At 39.2% G+C, this 12,873-nt stretch overlaps 1 protein-coding gene across 1 annotated transcript in view; it reads right to left on the bottom strand.

Moving 5' to 3' along the window:
* Rc3h1 (ring finger and CCCH-type domains 1) overlaps positions 1–12,873 on the bottom strand; it is a 63,390-nt gene that overhangs the window by 16,072 nt on the left and 34,445 nt on the right. The window contains exons 7-13 of the mRNA XM_052199810.1: positions 12,340–12,472; positions 10,418–10,536; positions 7,957–8,069; positions 7,004–7,285; positions 6,317–6,528; positions 3,952–4,319; positions 3,257–3,421 (exon numbers count right to left, since the gene is read on the bottom strand). Of these exons, the coding sequence (XP_052055770.1) occupies positions 3,257–3,421; positions 3,952–4,319; positions 6,317–6,528; positions 7,004–7,285; positions 7,957–8,069; positions 10,418–10,536; positions 12,340–12,472 (1,392 nt within the window). The remainder of the gene's footprint in view (positions 1–3,256; positions 3,422–3,951; positions 4,320–6,316; positions 6,529–7,003; positions 7,286–7,956; positions 8,070–10,417; positions 10,537–12,339; positions 12,473–12,873) is intronic.

Genomic DNA, 12,873 nt, shown 5'->3' with positions numbered 1-12,873 from the left:
TGCTAGGTTGCCCTCGGTGTGCTTTAGTAACACCTCCAGTAAGTGAGAACATGCTTTGCATCTCACATACTTTATGAGGTAGGTAGTAATGCAGCAACTCTCTGCTGATGCTTCTTTTATAACAGTATTTCCTGTTTTGCATATATTCTGGCCTAAGGTTGATTTAATTAAGTAAAAGAGTAACAGGCCTCGTTTTTATCTTCTTGACTAAAGTTGTGTGATTATCCAATAACAAAATTCCATTTCAAGGCCAATGTATTTTTTGTTAATTATAGTATTTACACTTTTATAATACTAAACATTTTAAAAGTCTAAGCTCATGTAGGATAGCTAACTTTTAGAATATATTAATACCTAGCAAGTAGGCTCTTCTACCTGAATGTTATATATTCTGCAGCTACAAAAAAGGATAAATTCACATCAACATAGATATTCCAAAACCAAAACCAATCCATAATCTGCTCCACTCCAAAAAACATGTTCATGCACATAAAAAAGTTGAAATACAAAACAAAATTGTTGGTTGCTATAGGAAATGGGAATTTGAAGAAAGTATTATTTCTATGTCATATATTCCTGTAATGTATGAATTTAGGGCAACTATATATAGGCTACTTATAATCAGAATGGAAGCACAAATATAAAGCTAGCCAGGTGTGGTGGTGAACGCCATTAATCCCAACACTCTGAGAGACAGAGGTACTATGAACTTCTGTTTAGATTACCTTTATAAGCCGGACAGTGGTGGTGCATGCCTTTAATCCCAGTGCTTGGGAGTCAGAGGCAGGGGCAGATTTCTGAGTTCGAGGCCAGCCTGGTCTACAGAGTGAGTTCCAGGTCAGCCAGGGCTACACAGAAAAACCTTGTCTCTAAAACAAACAAACAAACAAACAAAAAAACAAAACAAAAAAAGATTACCTTTATACATTAACAAGTTACTATTTATTGTGTATAATAATCTCTACTTTATTGTATTTTTGAAATGGTGCCTTGAAATGGTAGCTCAGGTATGACCACCACACCTAGCTTTCACTTTCCAGGTTTCACTGTTTATCATATATAGTTTGTCAGCTGGCAATGCTGTTTGGACTCATAATTTTCTTCCCTGGGGGAAGGGAGATAGGCCTCAAGACAGGGTTTCTCTGTATATCCCTGGCTGTTCTAGAATTCAGTCTGAGGACCAGACTGGCCTTGAACTCCTAGACATCTACCTACCTGCCTCCGCCTCCCAAGTGCTGGGATTAAAGGCATGTGCCACCCTACCCAGCTGTTACACATATTCTTACACATATTAATTGATGTGAAAAAAAAAAAAAACAAAATCCTATACTCCAATTACTTTCATTATGTATAACTAATGAATTTCATGTATTCCAGGTTGGCCTCAAACTTGTTATGTAGCCAAGGATGGCCTAGAGCTTTTGATACTCCTGCCTCCTTGCCCAGTTTTCAAGGCATTATGGATTGAACCTAGAGATGTATGTATGTTGTGGATAGCCCTAGGCTTGTATTTTGATGCTAATTCCACTCCTCAGAGGGGCTGCAGATGAGGAGTTGCCTTGTGAACCTTCTCCCCACCTTAACTTTTCAAATAAAGGCTTGAGCCAATGACTGGGCAGGAAACAGAGAGGCAGCAGAGAGAGAAGCTCATGGCCTGGAGAAACAGCAAGTTACATGGGATAACATAGATGGGAATAGAGCAGTGTAGCGGGAGATCTGCCCAATCTAGGTTTGTAGCTTGTTTTGTTAGCTGATTGAGTTGAGATTCCTATTACAGGAGAATTGGGTTGGAAACAAAGTAACAACATATATATATGCTAGGTAATACTCTTACAGCTGAGCTACAGTCTCAGCTCAGGCTATCTAATTAAAAACAAATATAACTAATAAATCTCTAGAAAAACTAACCAATGAAAAAGTGAAAAAAATGAGGACAAAACACAGAAGATCACTATAAGCAATGTTTTGCTGAGCACAGTTGTCCACACCTGTAATCCAAGCACTTGGGAGGCTAAGGTAGGAGAAACTGAATTTGAGGCCAAATCTGAGGCCAGCTTGAGTGAATTCGAGGTGAGCTTAGTCTAGAATGTGAGATTCTGTTTCACAAATCCCCAAACCAAAAAATGCCCAAAATTATAGCACTATGGTACATAAACCAAACACCCCCTGTAATTTTTATCATTCACCCGTATTTATGCATCTTTCCTACATTTTTTTTAACCCACACTACCGGTTTCTTCATTGTTAAATTAAAAATACATCTTAGTTTATGTCTCAGTTAATTAAAAAATTTAAGGAACTAAACTCCCAGCTCCTAACATGTTTATTTACTTTTGAATCAAATACTAGGAGAACCTAAATCAGTGAGTTCAGACTTAAGTAAACATTCTATGGAATGAGGGGTCAGATGGCTCAAGAGAAGTATGTGCTGTGCAAATCTGACAACCTAAGTTTGGATCCTTGAAACCTAAGGACTCCTGTCCTACCAGCCGTCCCCTCACCAACACACAGGCCCACTCTCACCCCTCAAGACACACAAAATGAATAAATAAACAAATGCAGTACTGGTATTTTTTGTTTTTGTTTTTTGCTTTTTTTTTTTTTGGTTTTTCGAGACAGGGTGCTGGGATTAAAGGTGCGCGCCATCACTGCTGGGGCAGTACTGGTATAAAGACAGAAATAGACCAACAAAAATAGAGATTTCAGAATCATAGTTGTTTATCATTTTCTCAAAACAGGGTCTCTGTAGTGAAGGCTGGCTTCTGCTTCAGTATCCTACTGTATTAGAACTATAGGTTACCACACTCACCTAATTAACAGGTTATAAGAAAGCTGACTGTGGGACACAAAAAAAAGATGCTCAGATCAGTAAATGGTGTAAGGCCAATGAGCTATCCCTGCAGAGGAAAAATGGACTTTGATTCTAACAGTTCATTTAATAACTCAATTTTAAGTGGGTTATCAATCTAAATATGTAATAAAACAATGACTCTCTGGAAGAAAATCAGAAAATTAGCTTCATAATTTGGAAACTTGATAAACATCTCCTTGGGAAGAGATTTCTTTTTCTTTTTCCAAGTCAGGGTTTCTCTGTGTAGCCCTGGTTGTTCTAGAACTTACTCTGTACACCAGGTGGGCCTGTCTCTGATTCCTGGGACTAAAGGTGTGTGCTACCACTGCCTAGCTCTCATAATTTATTAACAGGTTACAAAAACTGATAATGGTAAATAAGCAGGATTAAAAATGATGTGCTTACTTCCTCTTGATGGAATGCAGGAGGAAGTGTTGGTGAAGGTGCAAAAGGAGGCGGAGAGATGACTTTTCTTTCCTCTAGCTGGGCCATTATTTCCTTCCGCCTTCGATGCAGCTCATCCAGACTGGGATGGGGTTGGGGAGGAGGAAGCCGACTATAAGGAGGATCCTGGGAATTGGAGGATTATTTAAAATTGATCAAGAATTCCAAAGCACATTAATTAATTAACCATATATAAACTCTTTCAAGATCTTCCAAATTTCATAACTGATCAAATCTTAGTATACAAATAAAGAATGCTTAGATATTTTTGTTTTTTAAAAAAGTAACTTCAAATTTTAGGACCAAGAAAATAACTGACAGGTAAAAGCACTGTCTTGGCCTGACAACCCAAGGCTGATCTCTGGAAACCATGGGGCATACATGTAACCCCAGGACAGTTATGGTGATATGGGAAGGATAAACAGATGCTGGAAGCTTGCAACAAGCTAACCTGAAGTATTCTGAGCAGCAGCAAGAAAGATCCGACATAGCAACATGGAAAGTTAGGAACTGACCCTCACAAGCTATCCTCTGACCTAAGTGTGCTGTGGTGACAGGTACCTGTGCTCTCTCTCTCACACACCAGTTATACACACATATATACAAAATAGAAATTAATTTCTATTAAGTCTATTAAGAAAAAAAATACAGCATACCCTGGGGTATGAAGGTCTGATCTGAGCTGGATGAGGAGCCACTGGGTAGTAACCCTCTACCTGTTGGTATCGCTCTCTGGACTCAGGTACATAGGATGGCACTGCTGCAGATGGAATGTCAATGGGTATAGGGCTTTCCCGGAACATCTCCTCTCTTGTATAAGACTGAGCAGGGTATACACGGCGGCCATCGTAGTGAGGTGGGTACATCGGTGGGTACTGTTGTGGCTGTGTGCCATACTGAGAGCTTATGACACGATCTTGGAGGTAGGGTGAATAATGGTCCAAGTATGCAGGACCAGGTTCAGGAGCAGATGGTGGAGGTCGGACAAAGCGGGACACACATGGCGGTGGAGTATAGTACATACCTGTACAACATAAAACAATAATGAGCTCATCTGTTTTAAAGCATTAAAACACAGCTGGGTGATGGTGGCATACATCTTTAATCCCTGCACTCATGAGGCAGAGGCAGGCAGATATCAGAGCAAGTTCCAAAACAGCAAGGCTACACAAAAGAAACCAAAAACTAAAACCAAAAACATTAAAACACTTAACTATTAATAATCTATTTATTTTTGATAAAATTTGGTTCTATTTGTATAGTTACAGTAGCTTTATGATAATTAGAAAGCAAATATTTTCATTAGGGCCAGGAGCACAGCTCAGTGGTGGGATGTTTGCCTGGAATTGGCAAGGCCCTGAAATTCAATCCCAGGGAAAACCTCTTTTTCTTCCAAATAATAATTATTGAAAATAAATGGAAAAGATCAATATACATAGTCTAATATAGTAGACTGATCCTTTCTTCTAGTTTGTCTTAATGTAATGCAGTTACTGGAAATTAAAAATTAAATTTCATAAGCATCCTTGAAACTAAGGTTCTATTTTAGTTTTAACCCTGTGGATTTTCATATCCAAGACTGCATGCATACTACTAGACAAGCACTCTACTACTGGGCTAGATACTTAGCCCCTTTTTAAATAGTTCATTTTGAGATAGGGTCTTCTGAAGACTACTATCCTTGAACTCACTCTATAGTCCAGGCATGCCTAGAACTTGAGATCCTCCTGCCTTGGGTTCCTCGGTAGCTGGAATTATAGACCTACTCTTCCAGGCCCTGCTACTATAGAGTTTCAACTTCAAAACTATTATGAGCTAGAAGATATGATATACCAAAGATTCACTTTTCATAGCAATTGTGACAGTATGCACAAGTTCCAGACTGGGAAAAAAAAAATCCCAGCATCGAGGAGGAAAGGGGGACATGCAATCCTACCACTAGCTGAGGAACTATTAGCTATTGAATGCAGAGACAACATATGTAACCTAGGGGGAAAAGGAAATAAGATACTTTAATTACCATTAAAAAACAGCAACAACAACAAAAAACAAAACAAAAATAGCCTCTAATTCTGATGAGATTTAATACTTTAGTTAGAAATGTCAGTACTCCCTTTAATCTCTTCTTTTATTTGATTGTAAGATAGAGTCTTACTAAGTTGCCCTGGCTATCCTGGAACTATGTAGACTACGCTGGCTTCTGCCTCTGCCTCCTGAGTGCTGGGATCAAAGGCATGCACAAACACACACTATTAAGCTGACCCTACATTACAGAACCTCTAAAACAGTGGTTCTCAGCCTTCCTAATGCTTTATCTAATACAGTACCTCATGTTGTAGTGACTCTCAACCATAACATTTTGTTGCTACTTCATAACTATTTAATTTACTGTCACAAATTGTAATGTAAATATTTTTGGAGACAGAGCTTTGCTAAAGGAGGTCACAAGGAACAGGTTAAAAACCACTGCTCTGAAGACTTATATGCAGTACCTTTAAAAGTGTATTATAAGGCCATTATCAATAACTGAAAGGAAGGAAATCATACTGTAAATTTAGTTTGCATCCACTACTTTTTTTTTCATTCTTGAAAAAGAGTTTAGTCAGCTTTACTCAGTATAGTTGCTCAGTAAATGTTAATCTTTCTATAAAATTTGTAAGTTTTATCCTTTTTTTTCTTGGTTTTTTTCAAGACAGGGTTTCTCTGTGTAGCCCTGGCTGTTCTGGAACTCACTCTATAGATCAGGCTAGCCTTGAACTCAGAAATCTGCCTGCCTCTGCCTCCCAAATACTGGGATTAAAGGCATGTGCCACTACTGCTGAATTTTTGATCTATATGATAAATTTGAGTGACTAAAATACATATTATACAACTTTAAGCAGGCAAAGAAATTTAGCTGATCATAAAAACCTTAGTTTTCCAAATATTAAAAATACATTTTTTTATCTAAAGGAAGCCACTATGTAAATGATCACTCACAGCAGAATAAGGAAATGAGTAATATAAATGAATGATCATTACCCTGCTGATAAGGTGCTGTCTCAAAAGCTGGGGCACTTCCTCGAGGATCCTGATAATAAACATCTGCTTGTGCTGGATATAGCTGAGAGCCTCGAGGTACCATCTGAATTGGTTTGGTGACAGGCATGGGAGGCAGATCTGCTGGTCCCCTTGGAGGTACAGGATGTGGATTCACAGGTAAGGCAGAAATACTCTTAGGGGCAGATTCCAGCCTAAGGGAGCAAAGTTATACAAGACAAGTTCAAAGTCTCTAAAATATACTTTTAATACACATTAAATGTTTCATATAAAAAGACTGCCAGTACTTGGAAAATTAATATATTTGAATGTTAATTTCTTCCACAAATTTAAAGGAATTAATCTTCCTTTAAAAAATCATCAGTGCAGAAAAAAATAAGTAAAACTTTTATTTTCTAGGCTAGCCAGGATATAGCTCAGTTGGTAGGTTTAATCCCTAGCACAACATAGCTGGGCACAGGGCTGCTGGCCTGCCATTCTAGTACCTGGAGGTGAAGGCAGGAGGCTCAGATGTTCACGGTCATCTCTGGCTATGAGGTAATAAGTTAAAGGACAGACTTTTGACTCAAAGCAGAAGAACACACAATAACACTAAGGAACCACTAGGGTTAGAACCAAACTCTTCTTTCCCCTCGACTCAGTTTACAAGGAAGAAACTTGAAGACTTACAGGTCAGGAGGAGACCCTGGAGCACTGCTGCTCAGGTGGTCTAGCTTTACTGGTTTCAGAGAAGAATCAAAGCTGGGGTCTGTCCCACGTGGAATCAGTTGTGTCACTGTGCTCCCTGATGATACAATTCCATTTGGGAGTGCAGGAGGTTTTCTGCTGGACAAATCCACGGCACTCTCATCGGGAAGTCCAGGTGCTGAAGGCAGGCCCACCTCATTAAGCTGACCCAAAGAGGCACTCAAGGGTCTTCTGGGGACCAGACGTTTGTTCATTTTACGAAATCTGTATGAAAAGCAAATGTTTCGACTACAAATACATCATGCAATTGGTAAGAATGAATTAAAATTGTTAAAAAAGTACTCATTTTGACATCTAGTTGATAAAATATAGCTTCCCATTTATAAGAACAATATAATGAAAACTGAAAAAAAAAAACAAAAAACCAAAAACCAAAAACCAAAAAAACAACCTTCTAAGAAATGTACTAATTCATAAAAATTTCCTAAGTGAATTCAATTCTTCTTCTTTTTTTTTTTTTGAGACAGGGTTTCTCTGTGTAGCCCTGGCTGTGCTGGAACTCACTCTGTGGACCAGGCTGGCCACGAACTCAGAAATCCACTTGCCTCTGCCTCCCAAGTGCTGGGATTAAAGGCATGCACCACACACACACACACACACACACACACACACACACACAATTTTAAAAGATTTATTTTATGTATGTGAGTACTCTGTTGCTGTAGCTGTCTTGAGACACACCAGAAAATGGCATCAGATCCCAATTCAGATGGTTGCAAGCCACCACGCAATTGCTGGAAATTGAACTCTGATTTCTGGAAGAACAGCCAGTGCTCTTAAACACCGAGTCATCACCAGCCCCTCTCATTGTATTTCTTAAAGCCAACAAATCATTCCCTATTCCAAAGTCTGTGTTTCATGGATTTCCTACTTACTTTTCCAGTTCTTCCTGTGAATGTGCGAACGTGCAGCTGGCACCACGAGGGCATCCTCCCCTTTGCTTCATATCTCGGCACATGTATGTTTTGTATTTGCTATGCTGTGGAGGCTAAGGCCAAGACCAACAGCAGACATAAAACAAAACACAGTAACAAATGTAAATTTTATGTTTTCAGTTTAGGATTTTTACAGCACACAAGAAGCTAAGTTAAATCCCACATTTATCTAAACTACTCAGAGCAAAACTATTGAGGGGGGGGGAATCAGCGTTCAAAATTAAATTTTAATTATTCATTATTAGGTGGGGGGGGTCAGGGGACAGTTTTGTGGAGTTGGTTCTTTCCTTACACTTTTACCTTGGTTCTAGGCATTGAACACAGGGTGTCCAGCTTGCATAAAGCTTCTACCTACTGAGACCTTTCCAGGTCTAAAATTAAAATTTAAAAGTAGTTCTAATAGGAGCTCAAGGTTAAGAGCAGTGGATGCTCTTCCTGAGGACCCCGGCTCAATTGCCAGAGCCCATATGGCAGCTTACAACAATCTAGAACTCCGGTTCCAAGAAACAAGACACCTTCTTTTGGCCTCCACAGGAACTAAGCACATGTTTGTACATGCAGACAAAACACCCATACACATTGCATAGACCAGAAGTTTCTTGTAGCAGGAAATTTTGAAAAAAAGAAACCAGCACATTCCTGCGCTTATGTGAAATGGGTGGGGTTAACACAGAAACTCACAGCTGGTCACAGTGCAGGTGACTTGGAATGCTAAGTTACAAAAAGGACATGTGTCACATGCACACACACACACTTTCACCAAGGCTTGGAGACCATCGTGGATGAGAGGTCTGGTAGAAAGACTGTAGAAGCCAGAGGTCAGAGAGGACCATAGCAAAACAGTGTCTTCTAGACATGACAAGACAGATACACTCAAACTCTCAGAAGGAGCTCAACACCCTAGACTTGATCACTATGAGACATTCTTTCTGCCAAGTTCCTACATAATCCAAAATCCTTGAAACCCCCTTAGTCTTGCAATTTGGGGGCTAATATAAACCCCAAATAACAAAATTTCCTTTGTTTGATGCTGTTTTCTCAAACCCTGCTTTAGGAAGCTACTAGCCCTGTTGGATAGAAAATAATGCTTGCATAATTTGATTAAAAAATTTGGGTAATGGTATTTATGCTCATTCAGTGGGATTACCAGTAGATTATGTGAGACCTTGTCTTTCACAAAAAATAAAACCAAAAAGACTTTTTCAAAATGTATACTCTTCTAATATTTGGTTAGTGTTCATATAACATAAAACTGGCTCCTAACAAAACCCACAAAATCTGGGCTGACAAGATGGTTCAGCGGGAGATGCTGCCAAGCCTCCAGGACCTACAAGACTGTCTTCTCGCTTCCATACATATACAAAAGTGGAAAAAAATTATTTCTTTAAAATTAGAGGATGATTTGGCATATAGTATAATAAGCATTATTAATGGAATTCTTTAAAATACTAACACAGGAAAAAAACTACAAATATTTGAAAAGTACTAGTGATTCAAAATTGGTATAAAAAAGTGACATTATTAAAATAAAATATAACATAAAATTATTTAAGAAAAAAATTAAGACACTAACTGCTACCCGTGTTAACTTAGTTTCTATAGTCATAATATTTTCTTATTTTATTTTTATATTTATTTTTTTTATTAGATATTTGCTCTTATTTACATTCAAATGGTATCCCCTTTCCTTGTTAACCTTCCAAAAACCTCCTATCCCATCCTCCCTCCCCTTGGTCACCAGCCACCCCCCACCAACTACTTCCCTTACTGGCATTCCCCTATTCTGGAGCATCTGGCCTTGACAGGACCAAGGGCCTCTCCCCTTACTGATGTCTGACAAGGCCATCTTCTGCTACATATGTAGCTGGAGCCATGGGTCCTTCCATGTGTGCTCTTTGGTTGGTGGTTTAGTCCCTGGTAAAATCTTTTTTTTTTCCTTATGAAAGAGGGTGTCAGATCTTGTTGCAGATGGTTGTGAGTTACCATGTGGTTGCTGGGATTTGAACTCAGGACCTTTGGAAGAGCAGTCAGTGCTCTTAACCAATAAGCCATCTCTCCAGCCCTGGTAGAAATTTTTTTTAAATCAATTTAAAAAATTATTTTATATGGATGGATATTTTGCCTGCATGTATGTCCGTGCACCAGTGCATGCCTAGTACTTACAGAGGCCAGAACACAGCATCTGATTCCCTTGGAACTGGAGTCACAGGAGGTTGCGAACCACTCTGGGTTCTCTCAAAAAGCAGTCAGTTCTCTTAACCATGGAGCCTCTCTCCAGCCCCAATAGTCAGTCTTAAAAGTATTCATATCATTTTTTCTGCTTTGTATCTGTACCTACAGCGGTCAGTTCTAGGCATACCCAAAGCTGCTTATCTGAAGATTTCAAAAAGCAACGCCTTACCTGTTGTTGATCTGCTCCTTTTTTGCTGTGGTTCTGGATATAATCAACCAGTCCATGGACTACTGTACGTACAGCAACCAGTCCATTTTCTAGCTGTTCCCATGTTGGAGGAGGAGCATCTATAAAATTAAGAATTAAATAAAACCTATAATCTTACACAGCATTTTATCCAATATTCACCTAGTGCAATCAAGTTACTTGTTTTGTAGCTTTCGGACACATTTTCATCTGTGATGATTAGTGGCGCCGACTTAAAAGGCCCTAGAATCAGCAGAGATTGGTCTCTGGGTATGCACCTGTGGTGGATTATCTTGATTATGTTAACTTCTACGGAAACATCCATCTTACCTGTGTCATTAATCCCTCTCTGTTTCCTGATTGTGGATGTGATATGTAAGCTGCTTCAAGCTCCTGCTGCCTTAACTTCTCTGTTATATTAGACTGTTCTGTGAACTGAAATAATCCTTCTCTCTTAAACTACTTCCAGACAGACAGTCGCACGTAAGCACACACACAAGCACACACACACACACACACACACACACACACACACACACACACACGCACGCACGCGCACGCACGCTGTGGGGAGGTGAATATGACAAGAACTGTGAATTCAGCTGACAGTGGAACCAGTAACCTTGACAAAATAGATTTGGCTAGAATGGTGTCGACAAATGACTGATCAGAGTAAATTTAAGACAGTGCTATAGATCTGGAGACATCGTCCAGGTGCAGAGTGTTTGGTAACCGTTTATCTACTGTTACGTAAGAAGAGAATATACCAGCTAGCTGTAGGAGATACACTTATATGGTGGTAAGAACTGTAGCATTTATTTTTTTTAATTGTTCAGAATGCTAATTAACAAAAATGGGGAAAATAATTGCTATTACCCCCTACACACAGACACACACACACACACACACACACACACACAGACACACACACACACACGTACAAATGAAAAGATCTGATTTGATTAAGCCATTTTGGGACTAGATCTGTAAACATGGAGTGATGAAAATTTAAGAGGGTCTGAAAGCCATAGAGTCATTCTATAGGCAATGGCACATTACTAAAAAGGCATGTGTAGAGATATGATTTACTCCGCAGCAATAAGTAACCTGAACTGACAGCATCAGAGTAGAGAAAATTGAAAGCATTAAGTCTCAGAGGAAAGAACTAAAGCCATCATTGAGGAAGAAACAGGATGTGAGGGTCACAGGAAATTACGAAAGAAAAACAGATAAATCCCATGTCTCAAAAGTTATATAGAACAGGTGAAAGAACATGCAAAAAAGACAAAAGAAACACAGCTAGAAGAGCAGGCGTCACTTAGAAACAGACAGATGGTGCTGAGTATCAAGAAGCACTGGGGATATGGTCTGCAGTGACAGGAGCACTGACAGAGCTCTTGGGGATCTACTTTATACAGAGCTAACACTTGAGGCTAAGACTCAGAGAAAACATTTCCAAGGCACAAACACTGTGGGGTAAACAAAGCAGAGCAGAAGTTCTTCTGTGTTAAAGAGGCACACATACGGTATTAGTAACCGCTGGAAACACACAAAGTCATGTCTGGAAGGAGTGACTGGGAAGCTATAGTGAGCAATGCAGAGATTCAGATCACAGTAGGAGTGAACTCTGAGAGGACAGCAGCTGAAGGACTGGTCAAGTAACGGGTCATTAGGTATATTCTTAGGTTAATAAGGGATGAGAAAGAAATGCCCAAGTAAAGGCTAAGAAAGAGGATAATGAATAGAACAAGGTATTATGAGAAGATGGGAAAATGGAAACGCAGCCAAAGAAAAGCTGAGAAAGCTACTTTGGGAAACTTTAGAGGAATGTAACAAAAGATGACTGAAGAACCAAGCAGTACTGAGGGACACACAAACGGGCCACTAGCTTCTCTTAGCTTTACCTGGACTAGGGTCAATGTTGGCTAGTAGCTCCAAATGGGGTCTTAGTCGGTTCAAATTCGCTGGGTCTCCAGTCCGCTGGAGAGCAATTGTTAGTTCCTGAACACTCTGTGCAAAAGAGGCAGGGGTCTGCAACTTAAAAGAAAAAAAAATAAACATTAATTTTCCAAAAGATCAGATAACCCTTTTAAACCAGTTTATTCATACCTTCATTTTTGCAGTTTATTAAATTTACTTTGGTTACCTAACCTATACTATGGCCAGACTGAAACGCCTGCTATCTAAAGATCTTTCTTTCTATCCACAGCTTGGTGTATTATGTATAATACTATGTTCCCTCTGTTATGATACTCTTTACATAAGAGGCCTTTCTCCCCATATCACTGTATTAGTTGGGGTCTTGGTAGTCTTTCCATATACCTGAAATTTAGAAGTATAATCTAGAGATCATGTCAGATAATAATAAGAATGCTACTGAATAGTCATACTGAATGAGTTCAAGTTCTTAAGACCCAATATCAGAACACTATGTTAAA

Source organism: Apodemus sylvaticus, chromosome 12, assembly GCF_947179515.1.
Source record: "Apodemus sylvaticus chromosome 12, mApoSyl1.1, whole genome shotgun sequence".
NCBI classification, from domain to species: domain Eukaryota; kingdom Metazoa; phylum Chordata; class Mammalia; order Rodentia; family Muridae; genus Apodemus; species Apodemus sylvaticus.
The sequence above is the reverse complement of the archived record's forward strand: the minus strand, read 5'-3'. Positions and strand labels throughout refer to the sequence as shown.